At 38.8% G+C, this 13,737-nt stretch overlaps 1 protein-coding gene across 2 annotated transcripts in view; it reads left to right on the top strand.

Moving 5' to 3' along the window:
• The first annotated feature begins 10,676 nt into the window (after nucleotides 1-10,676).
• The window catches only part of Gli3 (GLI family zinc finger 3), a 262,768-nt gene continuing 259,707 nt past the window's right edge, over nucleotides 10,677-13,737 (top strand). Inside the window, exon 1 of one of the 2 annotated variants that reach the window (XM_048786489.1) lies at nucleotides 10,677-12,751. In XM_048786489.1, the coding sequence (XP_048642446.1) occupies nucleotides 12,628-12,751 (124 nt within the window). In that variant the 5' untranslated portion in view covers nucleotides 10,677-12,627. The remainder of the gene's footprint in view (nucleotides 12,752-13,737) is intronic. The other variant, XM_048786490.1, reaches the window with a different exon arrangement.

The raw sequence follows: 13,737 nt of genomic DNA, 5'->3' as shown, positions 1-13,737 counted from the left end.
CCCCCCGCCGAGGTGCAGGATCTCAGGCTTCCCGTGCACACTGTGTGGAAAGATGATTAAGGAGGTTTCCTCCGAGGCTGTTCCTCCTGCCCCCCAACTTCTCATCTCCCTAGTGTAGACTGCCGGAGAGATTCTGGCCTTGGGTACAGTGCTCATGGCCCTCTGCCAGTTTATATGTACATATATTTATGTAAAACATTTTCTCCCAGCTCTTTGCCAGCTGTTCCACATTTTCCAGCTGCCACTTCAGTTTGAAATGATGGACTGTCCGCGTCTCCAAGTAAAAGAACCCTTTAGTCAGAGGTATGGAGGACCGGCCGCTGTGCAAAGACATGGGCAGTGCCATTAGCCAGGCTGGTATTATTAGTTCTAAAAAACATCTCCTGCACTCCTTTCCCTCTCTTCCCTCTTCTCTCAAATTGGTCTTTGCAGAGCACAATATATACCTAAACTGAAAATTCAAGTAATTAGGCCTTGCATTCCTAAATGTGATTTTGTACAGCATTTGGATGAGGCCATTTTTTTTTTGATCTCTGAAATATGGGTCTGATGGAAATAAATTAACTTTTAAAAAAGAGTTGCTGCTTGAGTGCATTGGGCATGGCTGGTGGGGGGCCTAATGACCTCATTTCAGCCTATTTAAGGCAGGAACTATTCATCCTCCCCATGTTTCACTTTTTGTGTTGTTTGATGTCTTCGAATGTTATAGACTGAAATTTTCAAGAATTGGCCTAAAGTATTAATTTTGAGTATTTATGTAATTGCTCTGTAATTTGAATAGGTGCCTTATTGATTGATTCCTGTAATTATTTCATTTAGGTTTTAAATTAAAAATTAATAATAGTCTGACAGTTTCTTAATTACATGTGTCAAGATTATTTTGAAGGAGGAAAATGCTATGTTTTAAAATAGTGAAATAACCTCAAAATCTTTTCATTTTTTCTAAAGCAGAACAGTATTTCAGTGGAGGGAATTTATTAAAGCACTGGCGATTGGTTCTAACAATGTAAACTGTGCGAAGTATCTAAAGAATTTGTTTACGTTAGGAAATATTGGTCTTAACAACCTGGTACACAAACACTTTGGCCAGTTAGATTATAGTCAACCCTAACACAAACATGAAATAGCATTTAAATTAGTTGGAATAGCATATTTATACAGAGCAGAGAGTTTATTTTACACTAAAAGCTATTTAATTAGAAACTCTCTGCCTAAGGGGAGATCCTTTCAGGGAGTATAATTCTTAAAGTCAGCCTAGGGAAGCTTTGGTTTAAGATGCGTGAATGAGTTCAATGGGAGAGGTGTCTAGTGAAATTTCACACAAGGAGAATCACTTTAAAAGGTATAGATTGCATTATTGCTAATAGGCCAGTAGGTTTGGCCCAGATGCCTACCAATTCCCCGTGCTTTTAACATGCTTGTATTCCTTGATTGAACCCTGATATACACACATTTTTATTGTATATCTAATTTGCAAAGGACCCCAGATAGAAATGAGAAAATTCAGCCCTGATGAAAAATGGCTCCATTGAGTTATTTCATTACTTATTTAATGAAAGAATCGTTAATTTATCAACTTGATGCCCAAGCCTAAAAGTTGGACTTCTCCTTTGTTTCTTAGCCAGTGAAGTTTCCTTAATTACCTGCATGCTATAAGGCTTTCAGACTTCCTCTGAGTTTAGCCATTTAGAGGTCTTTCCTTCTATGTAAGGTATCCTGCTTACTGAGACACCTCCCCCCTCCCCTTTTGAGGATAGAGTTTGGGAGCTTATGAAAGGAAACAATTTAATGATCATCCTTGCATGCTCTCACTTATATGGAGATAGTAATGTACTCAGAATAACCAATCTTGGAGAAATGAATCAATGAGTCATGAAATACACAAAAAACCTTAGTAATGGAATGTTAATGCTTTTAGACTATAGTAGATTATCTTAAAAGTCAAACTTTTCTTCTTTATGCAATTGTTGTAAATCTCCAGCTGAAGAATTCTTTGAAGGAGTTTTAAGTTGTGCTGGCATTCATATTCTAAGGTCTGTCTGATTTGTTTTGGAAGATTCAAGAAATTTTCTGCCAACTTATACCAGGAGAGGCAATTAAAATGCTGAAATGACTACAGAGGCAACAAATACATATATATTTGTTAAACAAAAGATTCCACTGTAATGATGATTTCAGGTTGTCTTCTCATTAAAGTCTGGGAGAAGCTGCTTCCTTTCACTTCATGATGTCATTTTTCTAGATGAAAATTGATCCGTTCTAGTTTCAAAGCAAATAAAGGGAGACAGAATAAACAACAACAGGGCAGGGGTACTGCTGCAAACTTTCTCAAGTACTTTCAGTGCATTTTTCATCTTTACTTTTATTTGATGGGCCTGTGAAATAGAGCTGTAGACTGGCGAAGACTTTAAATGAAATTTCACACTTTGATGATTTTTTTTAAACTTTGATATATTGACAGCAAAAGGAGCTGCAAAGCTTTTATATAACTTGAGCAGTAACGCCAAGCAGCAGTCAAACGTCTCCATGCATTTGTGTTTAACTGCAGAAGAAAAACATGTCCATGGGCAGTAGAGGTTCTTATCAACCCCCTAATCCCAGATCCCAGCAAACCTTGAGGGCATGCCTCAGATCTTGTTGAAATCACTGTGGACTCTCACAGTTTGCAGATTAAATATGCTATGTGTTCCTGGCTCCAACAACAGTTTTATGAGCTCACTAAGCTTCCTGTTTTAAGATCCTTTTCTTAAGTTTTTAGGACCTGCTAAAGGCAATGCTGTCTGGAGTAAGTGGTACTTGTTAATTTGGAGACACTTGATATTTCATTCTCTCTTTAAAAATTGCCAAAATTATTATTTTTAAATCGAAAGGCTAATTAAGCTGGGAAGAGGGAGGAGAGCTGTGGAAAAGACATTGGATGTTAAGTGTGTTTGTAAGTGCATTTGATTGCAAACTTTACGCTGGTGTCTCCGTTGTTTTATGACACTTTTCCTTTGCCTGGCCCCTGAAAATTAGACTTTTTCCATTTGTAAATCTAAATGCACTATGTTTTAGTGCCAAATTTCTTAACTACTCATTACCTGTGTATGTGTGTGTGTGTGTGTGTGTGTGTGTGTGTGTTTAATGTGAAAGTGTTTTTTGTTCTGGGTGTGTATATTTCAACCCGACAAAATGTCTCAGAAAATCTATGGCTTTCTAAAGAAGCTGAATGAAAAAGCCATTACATAGTTAATAAGGTGGCACTGGAACATTTCAGCCCCCTCCTGAAAGGCAATATTGTGTTGAGTTCCACGTCTGCGTCTGTGGTATCTATAGCTGTATCCTCGTATATGGTGCTCTTGTGTTTTGCGTAAGAGTCATAATTAAAAAAGAAAATACTTACATCATTGTCCAGCAACATGTCATATCATTCCCAAGAGCACCCGAGCCAATTTTGTGCTTAAAGGTTATTCAATGAATGAAATCTTGAAAGCCCATTTGTCAAAGTACTGCATGGTTTCTGTTAGTTTTCAAGCCCCAAATTCATTGTCTGCCCCGGCCCAGCCATTAGTCATCAGTGTATTAGTGCTGCCTTCAGGCCATGCTGCCCAGCACTTCTTCACACCATTATAGCTTTGAAAGTGTACTCTGTCGACTTGTAGAATTACTGCTCTGATTTCCGCTTGGCTGGGTTTGAGGTAAGTCCCCTCCCTACCTTCTAGCTGACTGTAATCCTTGCTTTCTTTTAAAGCTCCTTTCCAGAGATTTAGGGGAAAACTTTCTTAAGGGCCATGTTGGCATCACACTGTGGTTTTGTTGTGGCATGCACTGTACATATAAATTGTACCTGCAGTAAATTGGATTGATTGCTGGCCTGAAACAGCTAGAGGGGCTTTTCTTTTCTTTACTTCTTTCTGGAGGAAAGGGGGCCATGAGTGTATGTGTGTTTGGGGGTGGGGGGTGGCACAGAAGTAACATACAAGCATTTGATTGTGTACTTGTGGAATTTTTATACCACAGAATTAAATTAATTTAATAATGGGAGATAAGTGCAATTTTCAAAAAGTGATATAACTTCAGAATGCTGTATGACATTATATATGCTTATTTTCAGGTAGAAATTTTTACCTTAGCTGCTTTGACTTTTTTTTTTTTTAAGATTACATAAAATGCCTAACAAGACTCCAGAGTGCTTTACATTTCAAACTATCGATTTTTACAAAAAGAGACTGAAAACTCACCATTTAGATGAAAGATAAGTTTCAAATTGCAGTAATGAAGGAATGAGGCAGTTAAGCCCTGTTATTGATTTCATTTTGTGATATTTTTAAAAAGAATAATTCATTCTGAAGAAAGTTATCAGTGTGTAGAGAAACCTCATCCAGCAGCTTAAGAATGAAGCCTTAATAACTCACATCTATGGAAACCTGGAATAGAGTGACCAGATGTGTGGACCAGGCCACACCACTCTAGGACAATGTCTGCTATTTGAACTGTGGATGTTAAAATGAAATTCCATACCAGAGAGTCTCATTGGAGGGTATGTAGTTTGGTGTAGGTTAGATTGGCAGTTCTGTGCCTACAAAGGGTCAGAAATAAGACAGCTGGAGAATGTTGTGTATGAATAGGCATAGTTTATAGGATAAGTGAACTGTGGATAGTTTTTACAAATAAGTCTTCATTTAAAAAAAAAATCCTAAATTTTGAAAAAGTGGCTTTGAAAATTATACTCAAGATTTAAGAATCAAAAGTTTAAAAATTAGGAGAATACAGTGTGGTGAATAGTCCTTCACAAAAACTATCTTAAGTTTTCTTGGATTATCTGTAGCTGATTTTTAAAACCCAGAAGGTATTGGTCTAATATTTATGATGGTTTGAATGTCACTTACTATTCATAGAACATGCTGTCTATCCCCTTAAGCTTTATTGTAAAGAGCCACGATTCTGGGAATTCAAAGTTATATAAGTTCTATACAAATAATTAAACATTGTTTTCTCAAAATATGTGGGAACTTTTAATTCCTTTAAACCTCAGTGAAGTGAGAGAGGGACACATTTGATCAGTCACGGTGTTTTTATGATATATATGGGTTTAAGGGGAATACACTTTTCATGAGCTTAACTGATCTATAGCTGATAACTGACTGCAGATCTAGGTTTCTGAGGATTGACTGTATTCATCTAACCTGCAGAAAGTGGGGATGTCAGTTTGCTCCACATTATTGCTCATTCTTTAACGGTACCTGCTATGTAGGTTGCTTCCTGCAGTGTGTAAGCAAAGCACAGAGTACTGATATTTTATAGTTTTTCAGAATTCAGAAATTGTAACATATTAAATAGAGATCTTATACTCTCCTGGAATGTTTGTTATAAAGTACTTCTGGCATCCGAGAAAGAGTAGCTTATGATCTTTTCTTTTAAATACACAAGGCAGAAGAGTAAAACTGCCTCACAAATGCCATTTGTGATTTTAACTGAAATAGCACTGATTACTTTCATGTTGAGTAGGCTTTTCAGTAGGTGAAGTTAAACATAGATTTCCTAAAAGTTCAGATGTAGTTAATTTCCCAAAACTAAATTCCCTTAATCCATAACCAGGCAATTATTTCCCTTTTTGAGTAATTCCATTTGGTTTGTCTGTTATGAATACTGCTTGTCTATGATCAGAAGCATCAGAAATGTAGGAAAGAAAAATTGAAAACAATAGGCAGCAGATTTGGGGAGCCCTGTATGCTACTAATGACCACTAGGACAGATAGCAGATCTTATTTGCAGTTTAGGTTTTGAGCTTTCCTGACCACAGGGAAAAACAATCCTATATAAAGGAGAAATAATTGTACATTAAAAGATACTGTAGTTAAAAATTCATGAAGATTTCATTAAGAACTTATGAAGTTGGGCCTCTTTTCCTGCAGAAAAAGGAAGGCATTACAGACAGGAAGGGAGAAAAAGCCTTAGAAATCCTGGAAACTGTTGGTGTGTCACAAAGGTTATGCCTACCTAATTGATTTTAAGTTCAGAAAGATATTTTGAACACAAGGAACCGTCAACCACATTACAAACTTAGAAGAGATTTTCTCCAGTGCATGATTACATGGGAGGCACTGATGTGTTTTAAATGTCCTATGTTTTGCTCATTTGCTCAAGACTATTTTTCACTTCCAAAATTGACAAAAAAAGTTTTTAAAGTCAGAATTTGCTTGTGTTTCTCTCTTCTGTAAAAATTATCTTTCTAGATGACTTTTTTTTTTTTTTTGGACATGAGTTGTATAATAGCTATAGGAAGGTATAAATATTTAGTAGGAATTTTTCCTAAACATTGCTCCAAGAGCAGCATCCTGAAGTAGCAGCTGATCTATTAGTAATAAAGTGTGAGAGAAGTGTCACTCTCTGTGAGAGAAGTGACACAGGGGAGGCTGACTCAGAAATCCCCACCCAGACTGATTTCTCCTGGAATTTTACCAAAGTAAGGAGATCATCCAGCTTACCAGTATACAGAGAGATGTAAATAAATGTGATTTCTCTGAAGGAAAACTTATTTCCCTTGGAGCAGTGGTTCCCTCACCTATACAGTCATTTCTCACTTCAAACTTCATCATTGTGGTATTAAGAGCATTGCATTGCCTATTGGAATGTCTTCTGTTTCTGATCTTTTGTGACCAGTAACTGTTCTGACCTATTCGAAACTGATCAGGTTATCGCCGTGAGTCAGGCATTTCACTTAGTTGTTTTGAATCTTTAAAAGCACTAGAAAAAAGAAGCAAAGCCAAGTTCAGGCAACTTAAAAATAAATTCCACTGCATTAGGAAAATAAATGAAGTACACTGTTCAGGAAGGATGCTCTAGCAGTTTATAACTGCACATCCACTTCATTTTAGATTAGAAAGTTGCTTCATTCAGTTCAAACATCACTTTCAAAGATGGTTTACCAACTGATGCTTTCTTTAAAAAAAAAATGTTTTGTTTAAACAATAGAAGAATCCTGCTTGTCTGTGGGTTGGAGGCTTCACTGCAGACCTTCTATGGGGGAAAGGCTGATTTTTGCACACTTTTCCAGAATTAGGATTTTTCATGCTCTCTATTGACTACTACATAAAGCCTCTGGTGGTGAAGGTTGATTTGGAACTTCATGAAGGGCTTCCCTGAGAGACAATGAGGCCATGTGTCTGTGCCTTAACCATTCAGCACCTGCATCTATTTGTGGCAATTAATGAAGAAAAATGTTTTTTTTGGGGGGGCAGGTTAATAGTGTATTAGAATTCTTGTGAGTGAAGTACACACCCATTGGTTTCCTGAAGAGTTTTCAAGTTTTCCCAGTGTTTTATTATAGTTTTTTCTCAATCTCTCTCTCTCTCTCTCTCTCTCTCTCTCTCTCTCTCTCTCTCTCTCACACACACACACACACACACACACACACACACACACACAGTACTGCACTGCCAAGTACCCATAAGGATTACACCTTCCTGAATTTAGCTAGTTAAAACGTCCGTATGAATGCAACCAGGGCCCTCCCCTACGTCTGTTTGCTGAGCCAACTGTAGAGAGTTTGCAGATGCCCAGGGATATTCCCAAGGAGCAGGGTAACTAATGTGATCCAAATTGATAAGGGCTGCTTCTGTGCGCTACAGAGGGACTGCCGGGCTCTGCTGGCTCTAGACACCGCCCCCCCTCCCATCCCCTTGTCCCGCCTCCCCGCCCCCCGCTCCTGTCCGCCAGTGTTTTTCCCTTTCCCGCGGCTTGGCTGCCGGACGTGCATTGTCTCCCGAAAGGCAGCTTCAGGAATGTGGATCAAAGCGGGGCCTGGGAGCACCTCCTCTGCCCCCAGATACCCAGAGCTATTTCTGAGAAATTCACCATGCTCTGTTTGCCGGCGCGCTGGCTGGGGCGCGCCAGGGGCCGGGAGCACTCGGCGTGGACTTCCCCGCGCTGATGTAATGATGATGGATGCGGCGACATCGCGCTCAGACGGCGCTGCGCGGGCTCGGCGCTTGCTAATGAATTGGCCGCGCCGCTGCTGCGGAGAGGGACAGCCAGAGAGGAATTAAGACGCAGGCGCGGGGGACCCGGGCGCGGGGAAAAGTGGTTCAAGGTGTGAAAAACGTGCATTGCAACTGTCCGAGGTGACCGGACAGGAAGTGAGAGACCGTTCAAACAAAATAGAACATAACCACACAGCCCGATCAGAATAATTAGCGTGATAAAGGTCTTTGTAAAGATGAGAGTTTCTGTTTGGGGGTACCCCCTCCGCCCCCCCTGCATCACTCAATGGCGACTCTAAAGCAGACCTCTTGAAGTGTTTTGCGTGAAAGTTTGGTTTAAAACGTAGGTCCCCCTTAAGAATTCTCGAATTTAGGAAATGTTCCCGCCCCCCACCGCTCATTTTCCAAGGGGAACCTGCTTTACAGCATCACTCGGTCTGTGGCTGCAGGAAGCTTTATGTGCCTTGGAGGCTGATGTACGTTTAGATTTATCATTTAGAAAGAAAACACCCACCTGCAGGCAGGTTAAAATAGGGTCTGGAATGAATTGTGCCCTTGGTTTTGACTTCAGGAATTACAAAAGGTTCAGTGATAGTTAAGTAGGAAAAGTCTGGATTGTTTCCAAGAGAGAATTCTCATCCCTCATGTTTTTTTTTTTTTTAATCTACGAAACTTAAAATTTTAGGAGTAATATACTAGGAGAACAGTTTTTTATTGGTTGCAGGTTTATGTATTTTTTGTTTTAATTTTCGTGTACTCAAGTTTGGAGACTCAAACATCAGCTACATTTTTCCCCCCTTAAGCACAAAAAGTCAAGGGGCATGTTGCAAATCTTTCGTGTAATGTTTCAATGGTGAAAGGGACTAAAGGGGAACTGTATGGAGTTGTAAGCAAGGAAACTGTATCAGGCGGGAAAATGTCTCCTTTCATCCACATCTGAAAAACAGTGGCATGTTTCCTTCAGAGAAAAGTCTTTGAAGTGGACCACAGCTTAAATTTTATTTTGTCTTGATACTAATGTTCTAAATAAGTTAAACTTTATTATTTAAGAAACTAGGCTTTAAGAGTAGTGCTATGGAACCCATTGTGGGTTAGGATTCCATCAGAACATTTTACTGGTCACTTCTATTCCTAATGCTTTAATGAATTGACTCAGGACTGAGTTTCCAAAGCTCTTACTGTCCTGTGAAAAGCCACCACCTCAGCTAGAAGCAGCCACATTTTTTGGCTCATTGGTTTTCCTCCACAGTTTGATGAGGTGTGAGTTACCAAAATGTTAAAACTTTCTCTTGATAAGAGACAGAAACAAAATTATGTTTTTATCAGTGAAATAAGCTGATATAATTTATAGGGATATACAGGAAGCAGATGTCTGCTTTGGCAAGTTGCCATTTTTATAGCCCCATTTCAAGCATCAACCACACTTAAATAATTAGTTACTAACTAATGAGATCCAAAAATGAGTTGTCAAAATAGAAGAAGGGGGTAGACTCTTGAGTGACCAAGGGCCTAATTTTTTAAAAAAAATCCATTTCAAACAGGGGTAGGAATTAGTATTCTTTTAGACCATTAATTAGTGTGATTTCAGGCAGCGCCTGGAGCTTTACCTCTTCTCACATGACCCTCTCTCTGGTGATGAGTATTGGGAGGGTTTTATTGCTTTGTTAAAATGAAGTCCTTTGCCTTGGGGGAAAAGCCAGCAACTCCACAAAAACCAAGTTTGTCAAGGAACTTTGGTGACTTATCTCACTACTGTTAATTAGCTTCCTCTATTAAGGAAGAAGACTTAGTTTTTCCAGAAACTCCATCTCTTAATGGGGTTTTCGGGGCCACTTACATGTTTACGTGTGCAGTTTTAACAGTAGACTATATTCAAATTCAACTAATAAAACCGTATTTGGGTTTTGGAAGAAGCAGAGATGGTTAAGTGCCTATTTATCAGTGGTTAAGAATAGAGTATTTTGATGAAGTATTCCTGTTAAAATTTTAGTTTTTACATTTGCCTGTTTTAAAGGAAACACTAGATATAGAATAAAATGTACATAACTAACTCAGTGGTGACTAAAATCAAGATACTGCAGACTCATTGAAGTCACAGAGACATCAATGAGATAATTTATTTACTAATTAAACAATCTTCCCTGTACTAGGTGCTGGGAAGACAGAAGCCTTGTCCTGGTGGGGCTTACAGCCTAGAGGGGGAGATGGACATTCTGTAAAGATTTATCTAGGTGAAAAGTTTATCATTGTGTGCTGAGATAGGTTTGTGTAAGGTGCGAATTTAGTATTCTGGATGCACTTTGTTCATGAATTTGTCTAGTTCTTGAAGGATTCCATGAGGCTCTCTTTTAACCATCTAAAGCAGAGAGCAAAATTAAATATGTTGAACAACTGTTTAAAAGCTTTAGTGAGCCTGATAATTAGTGCTTGTTAAAATACATGTTCCCAGGTGCCACCCTCCAAGACAGATGCATTGCCTTGGAAGTGGATGTGGGAGTCAGAATACCTGGTAAGCACTAATGCAACACTGGTGCAAATGTTTCCTGTACCACTGTGACAAACAGTGATGTTCACAAGGTTGAGTTGTACTTGTGACATACTTTAATTTTCTTTCTTTAATTTTTTTTCCCCTGAGGATTGAACCCAGGATGTTTTACCTCTGAACTACATTTTCAGCCCTGCCCCTACTTTTTAATTTTGAATTTGTGATCCTCCTGCCTCAGCCTCCTGAGTCACTGGGATTACAGGCATGTGCCACTACACCCGCCTCTCATGACATACTTTAAAGAAGATATTTAAATTAGTTTTTTTGGGAAGCATTAAAAACCAGGTAATGAATAATTCTGGGATTGTTAGAGCTAGCGGGAACATCACAGGGTTATCTTTTAAGAATTCTGTATCTGGACTCATGGAAAAGTTTCAGAGGGTCTGTTATCCCTTGGAAATGAAATGCACACATTTTGCATTTCAAGATATTTCTAGGAAGAAGATCCTTAACTTTTAGCATGTTCTGAAAAAGGATGTGTTTCTTCTAACCCAAAGTGGGAGGGGAAAAGAAAGGATCCAGTGCTACTGTCTGATTCTGTCATTTGAAAGATGAGACAGTGGAAGCTTGGCAACAGATTGCTGGAGGTTGAGTGCTGGACAGCTCCAGAGTCACCATTTAGGTGGCCTTGGCCTTTGGACTTGGACCTGGTGGCAGCCCTGCTGGGGGTGCCTGCAGACCCTTCACTTGTCCTACCCTTTGTCAGTGCTCTTTGAAGGATGTATCTGAATTTGGAGTGGATCTTACAATTGATATGTAAATTTAACTTAGTGCTTCTTTTTTTCTTTTTTATTCTACAAAACCTGTTCTTAAATAACTTGTGTGTTTTCCAATGAATGACACTGGATAATCTCAAAAAAGAAATGGAAGTTAGTGGAGGAGCCATTGCCCACAGTACCATGTGGCCTCTGGTTCTTAAGCCTTCTGGTTACTTGAAATCCAGGTCAAGGGGAATTTATTGTATGAAGAATTTGCAGTTCTCTTGCATATATGAGTTAAAAGTGACTAAATATATTTCATCTGGCATTTTAACTTTTTGAGCCAGTTAAGCAGTTGCTTCTTTTATTTCAGTAATCACTGTTTTGATTGAACACTCTGGCGTCTGGTAAATGTGGAAAAATAAGCAGATGACTAGACAGATGAAATGCCTACCATGGGTGTTGCAATCTAGATAGCTCGAAGAAAACATGAAAACATGCCAGAGAGGGGACTTTTCATCTTGTATTCTTTGTAGGTGTAGAACATTGCTGCAAAAAAGAGAACATGAACTAAATAGAGTGAAAATTGATGAATGATGAGTTAGAGCAATTACCACATGAATGAAGCTAGTGAAAGACAGACAACTGAACTTGTCTTTAGTTTAGATTTCATATTTCCTAAATGATCCCAGTCTTTGCTTTCGATGATCTTTTGACTTTTCCTCGTGGAACTGAGAGCATGCTGTTCTATTACCTTTGTTATAAAAATGTAATTCAAATGAACTGAAACACTCTCATGTTTTAAGAAGGCTTAAAGAATATGGTTTACCTGAACGATTTTGAATTAAGAAGCACATTGCAATTCAGATATCTTCATGAACATAGGAAAGATCACTGTCGGTTTAGCTAAATCACCCTCTGATTCAGAACTTTTAGTCGAGTATGCTTATGAGAAATTGTGGGACACTCTTTGAAACATCTAATTTATAGTTTAAAAATATCTTCCCTGTTTTGGAAGTTGTCCTGATGCCCTTCCTGTAAAATTGACTGCCTGTAGAGACTTTTGTAGACATGGCTTAAAAGAGGAATGTGGCACTTGAGTTTCATACTTTAAACACAATTGGAGATGGAGATATTTAGATCATGGGAAAAATTTCCACATTTTGGCTATTTCCCTCTGTTCTCTTTGTGCATGCGTGGACAACATTTGACTGGATGGTTAAGACTTGAAAGCATGATCGCCTGAAAAATCTGTGGAGAAGCGCTGTTCGGATGTTGAGTTTTTGCTAAAGCTCTGGGTTCTTCTCAGGCAACATGCGACAGGCACTTTTGAGTGAGGTCTTCTTTTCCATCGTTTCTGATGGCACTGTGGCTTTTTGTAGGCGTTCCTCCTAGAAGACAGCTGAAGTAATGAGAAGACATCATGGAGGCCCAGTCCCACAGCTCTACGAACACTGAGAAGAAGAAAGTCGAGAATTCCATTGTGAAATGTTCCACTCGAACAGATGTCAGCGAGAAAGCCGTGGCCTCCAGCACCACTTCCAATGGTGAGCAGCCACAGGGATTACCAGCGGCCAAGCCTGCAGTCATTTTTATGTTCTCTGCATACCTTGGGAATTGAGCATTTGCACCTGGACCGGTGTTTGTTCTATGAGAGGCAAAAGAAAGCCAATGGGTGGGTTGGGTGGGGGTGTGTGGAATGGGCAGGCTTTAGTAATCTCTATTTTGGCACCCAACCTACACATTTTCTTCCAAATTTTCTAATTTGAGATGTAAATGTGATAGGTTATTTATTATAGGAAGTTCCTGTTTTGGCATTTTGGAAATCATCTTGATTAGTCTGGCAAGAGTTCAAAATGTTTTGCATTTCACATAGAAAGTCTATATGAGTTGGAATAATTAGTTTTCTACAAAAGACACAAAAGTTTTCTTGTCAAAATTAGTGTCAGGGTCTCCCCCTAGCAAATTTTAAGTAGTCTCTACTAAAGGATTTTAAAATTTAAAAGTTGAACCTCAAGGTAGCATGAGTACCTTGAGATGGGTTTTGTTGTTGGATTCAATAAATTTAATTTACTTAATTGTGCTCAGATTTAACAGAGTCACTGTTTCTGTCTGCTGTGTTTTTAAAATTTAAGCAAAGTGTTGAGAGGCATTTCAGTTGAAGCATGGAGTACGAAAAATAAATTCCAGAGTCCTCTGTGGTAAGAACAGACTGAATAGGTTAGTGGTAACTTTTGCTTCCTTTGCAGGCTTTTTCATCCTTGTAGACTATTAAGTAAGGCCTTTGCTTTTTGTAGATTTCACAGCCATTCCTGACCTCCCTGAGTTTCACTCCACTTCTCTATGTGCCCTTAGGATGAATGAGCTGACCTGCTCTCCAAGTTCCTGGATACTGTATATCTGGGCTCACTGATTTGCATGAGCCAACCTGCTCCCTCCTTGCCTGTAGGCTTATAATTTATTTATTCCAAGAAGGATTTTACTAGGTTGAATTACAGTGTTTTTTTTTTTTTTTTTTTTTTTTTTTTTTTTT

The sequence above is a fragment of the Marmota marmota genome, unplaced genomic scaffold (genome assembly GCF_001458135.2).
Source record: "Marmota marmota marmota unplaced genomic scaffold, marMar, whole genome shotgun sequence".
Classification (NCBI taxonomy): domain Eukaryota; kingdom Metazoa; phylum Chordata; class Mammalia; order Rodentia; family Sciuridae; genus Marmota; species Marmota marmota.
This window is presented reverse-complemented; position numbering and strand designations above follow the sequence as displayed.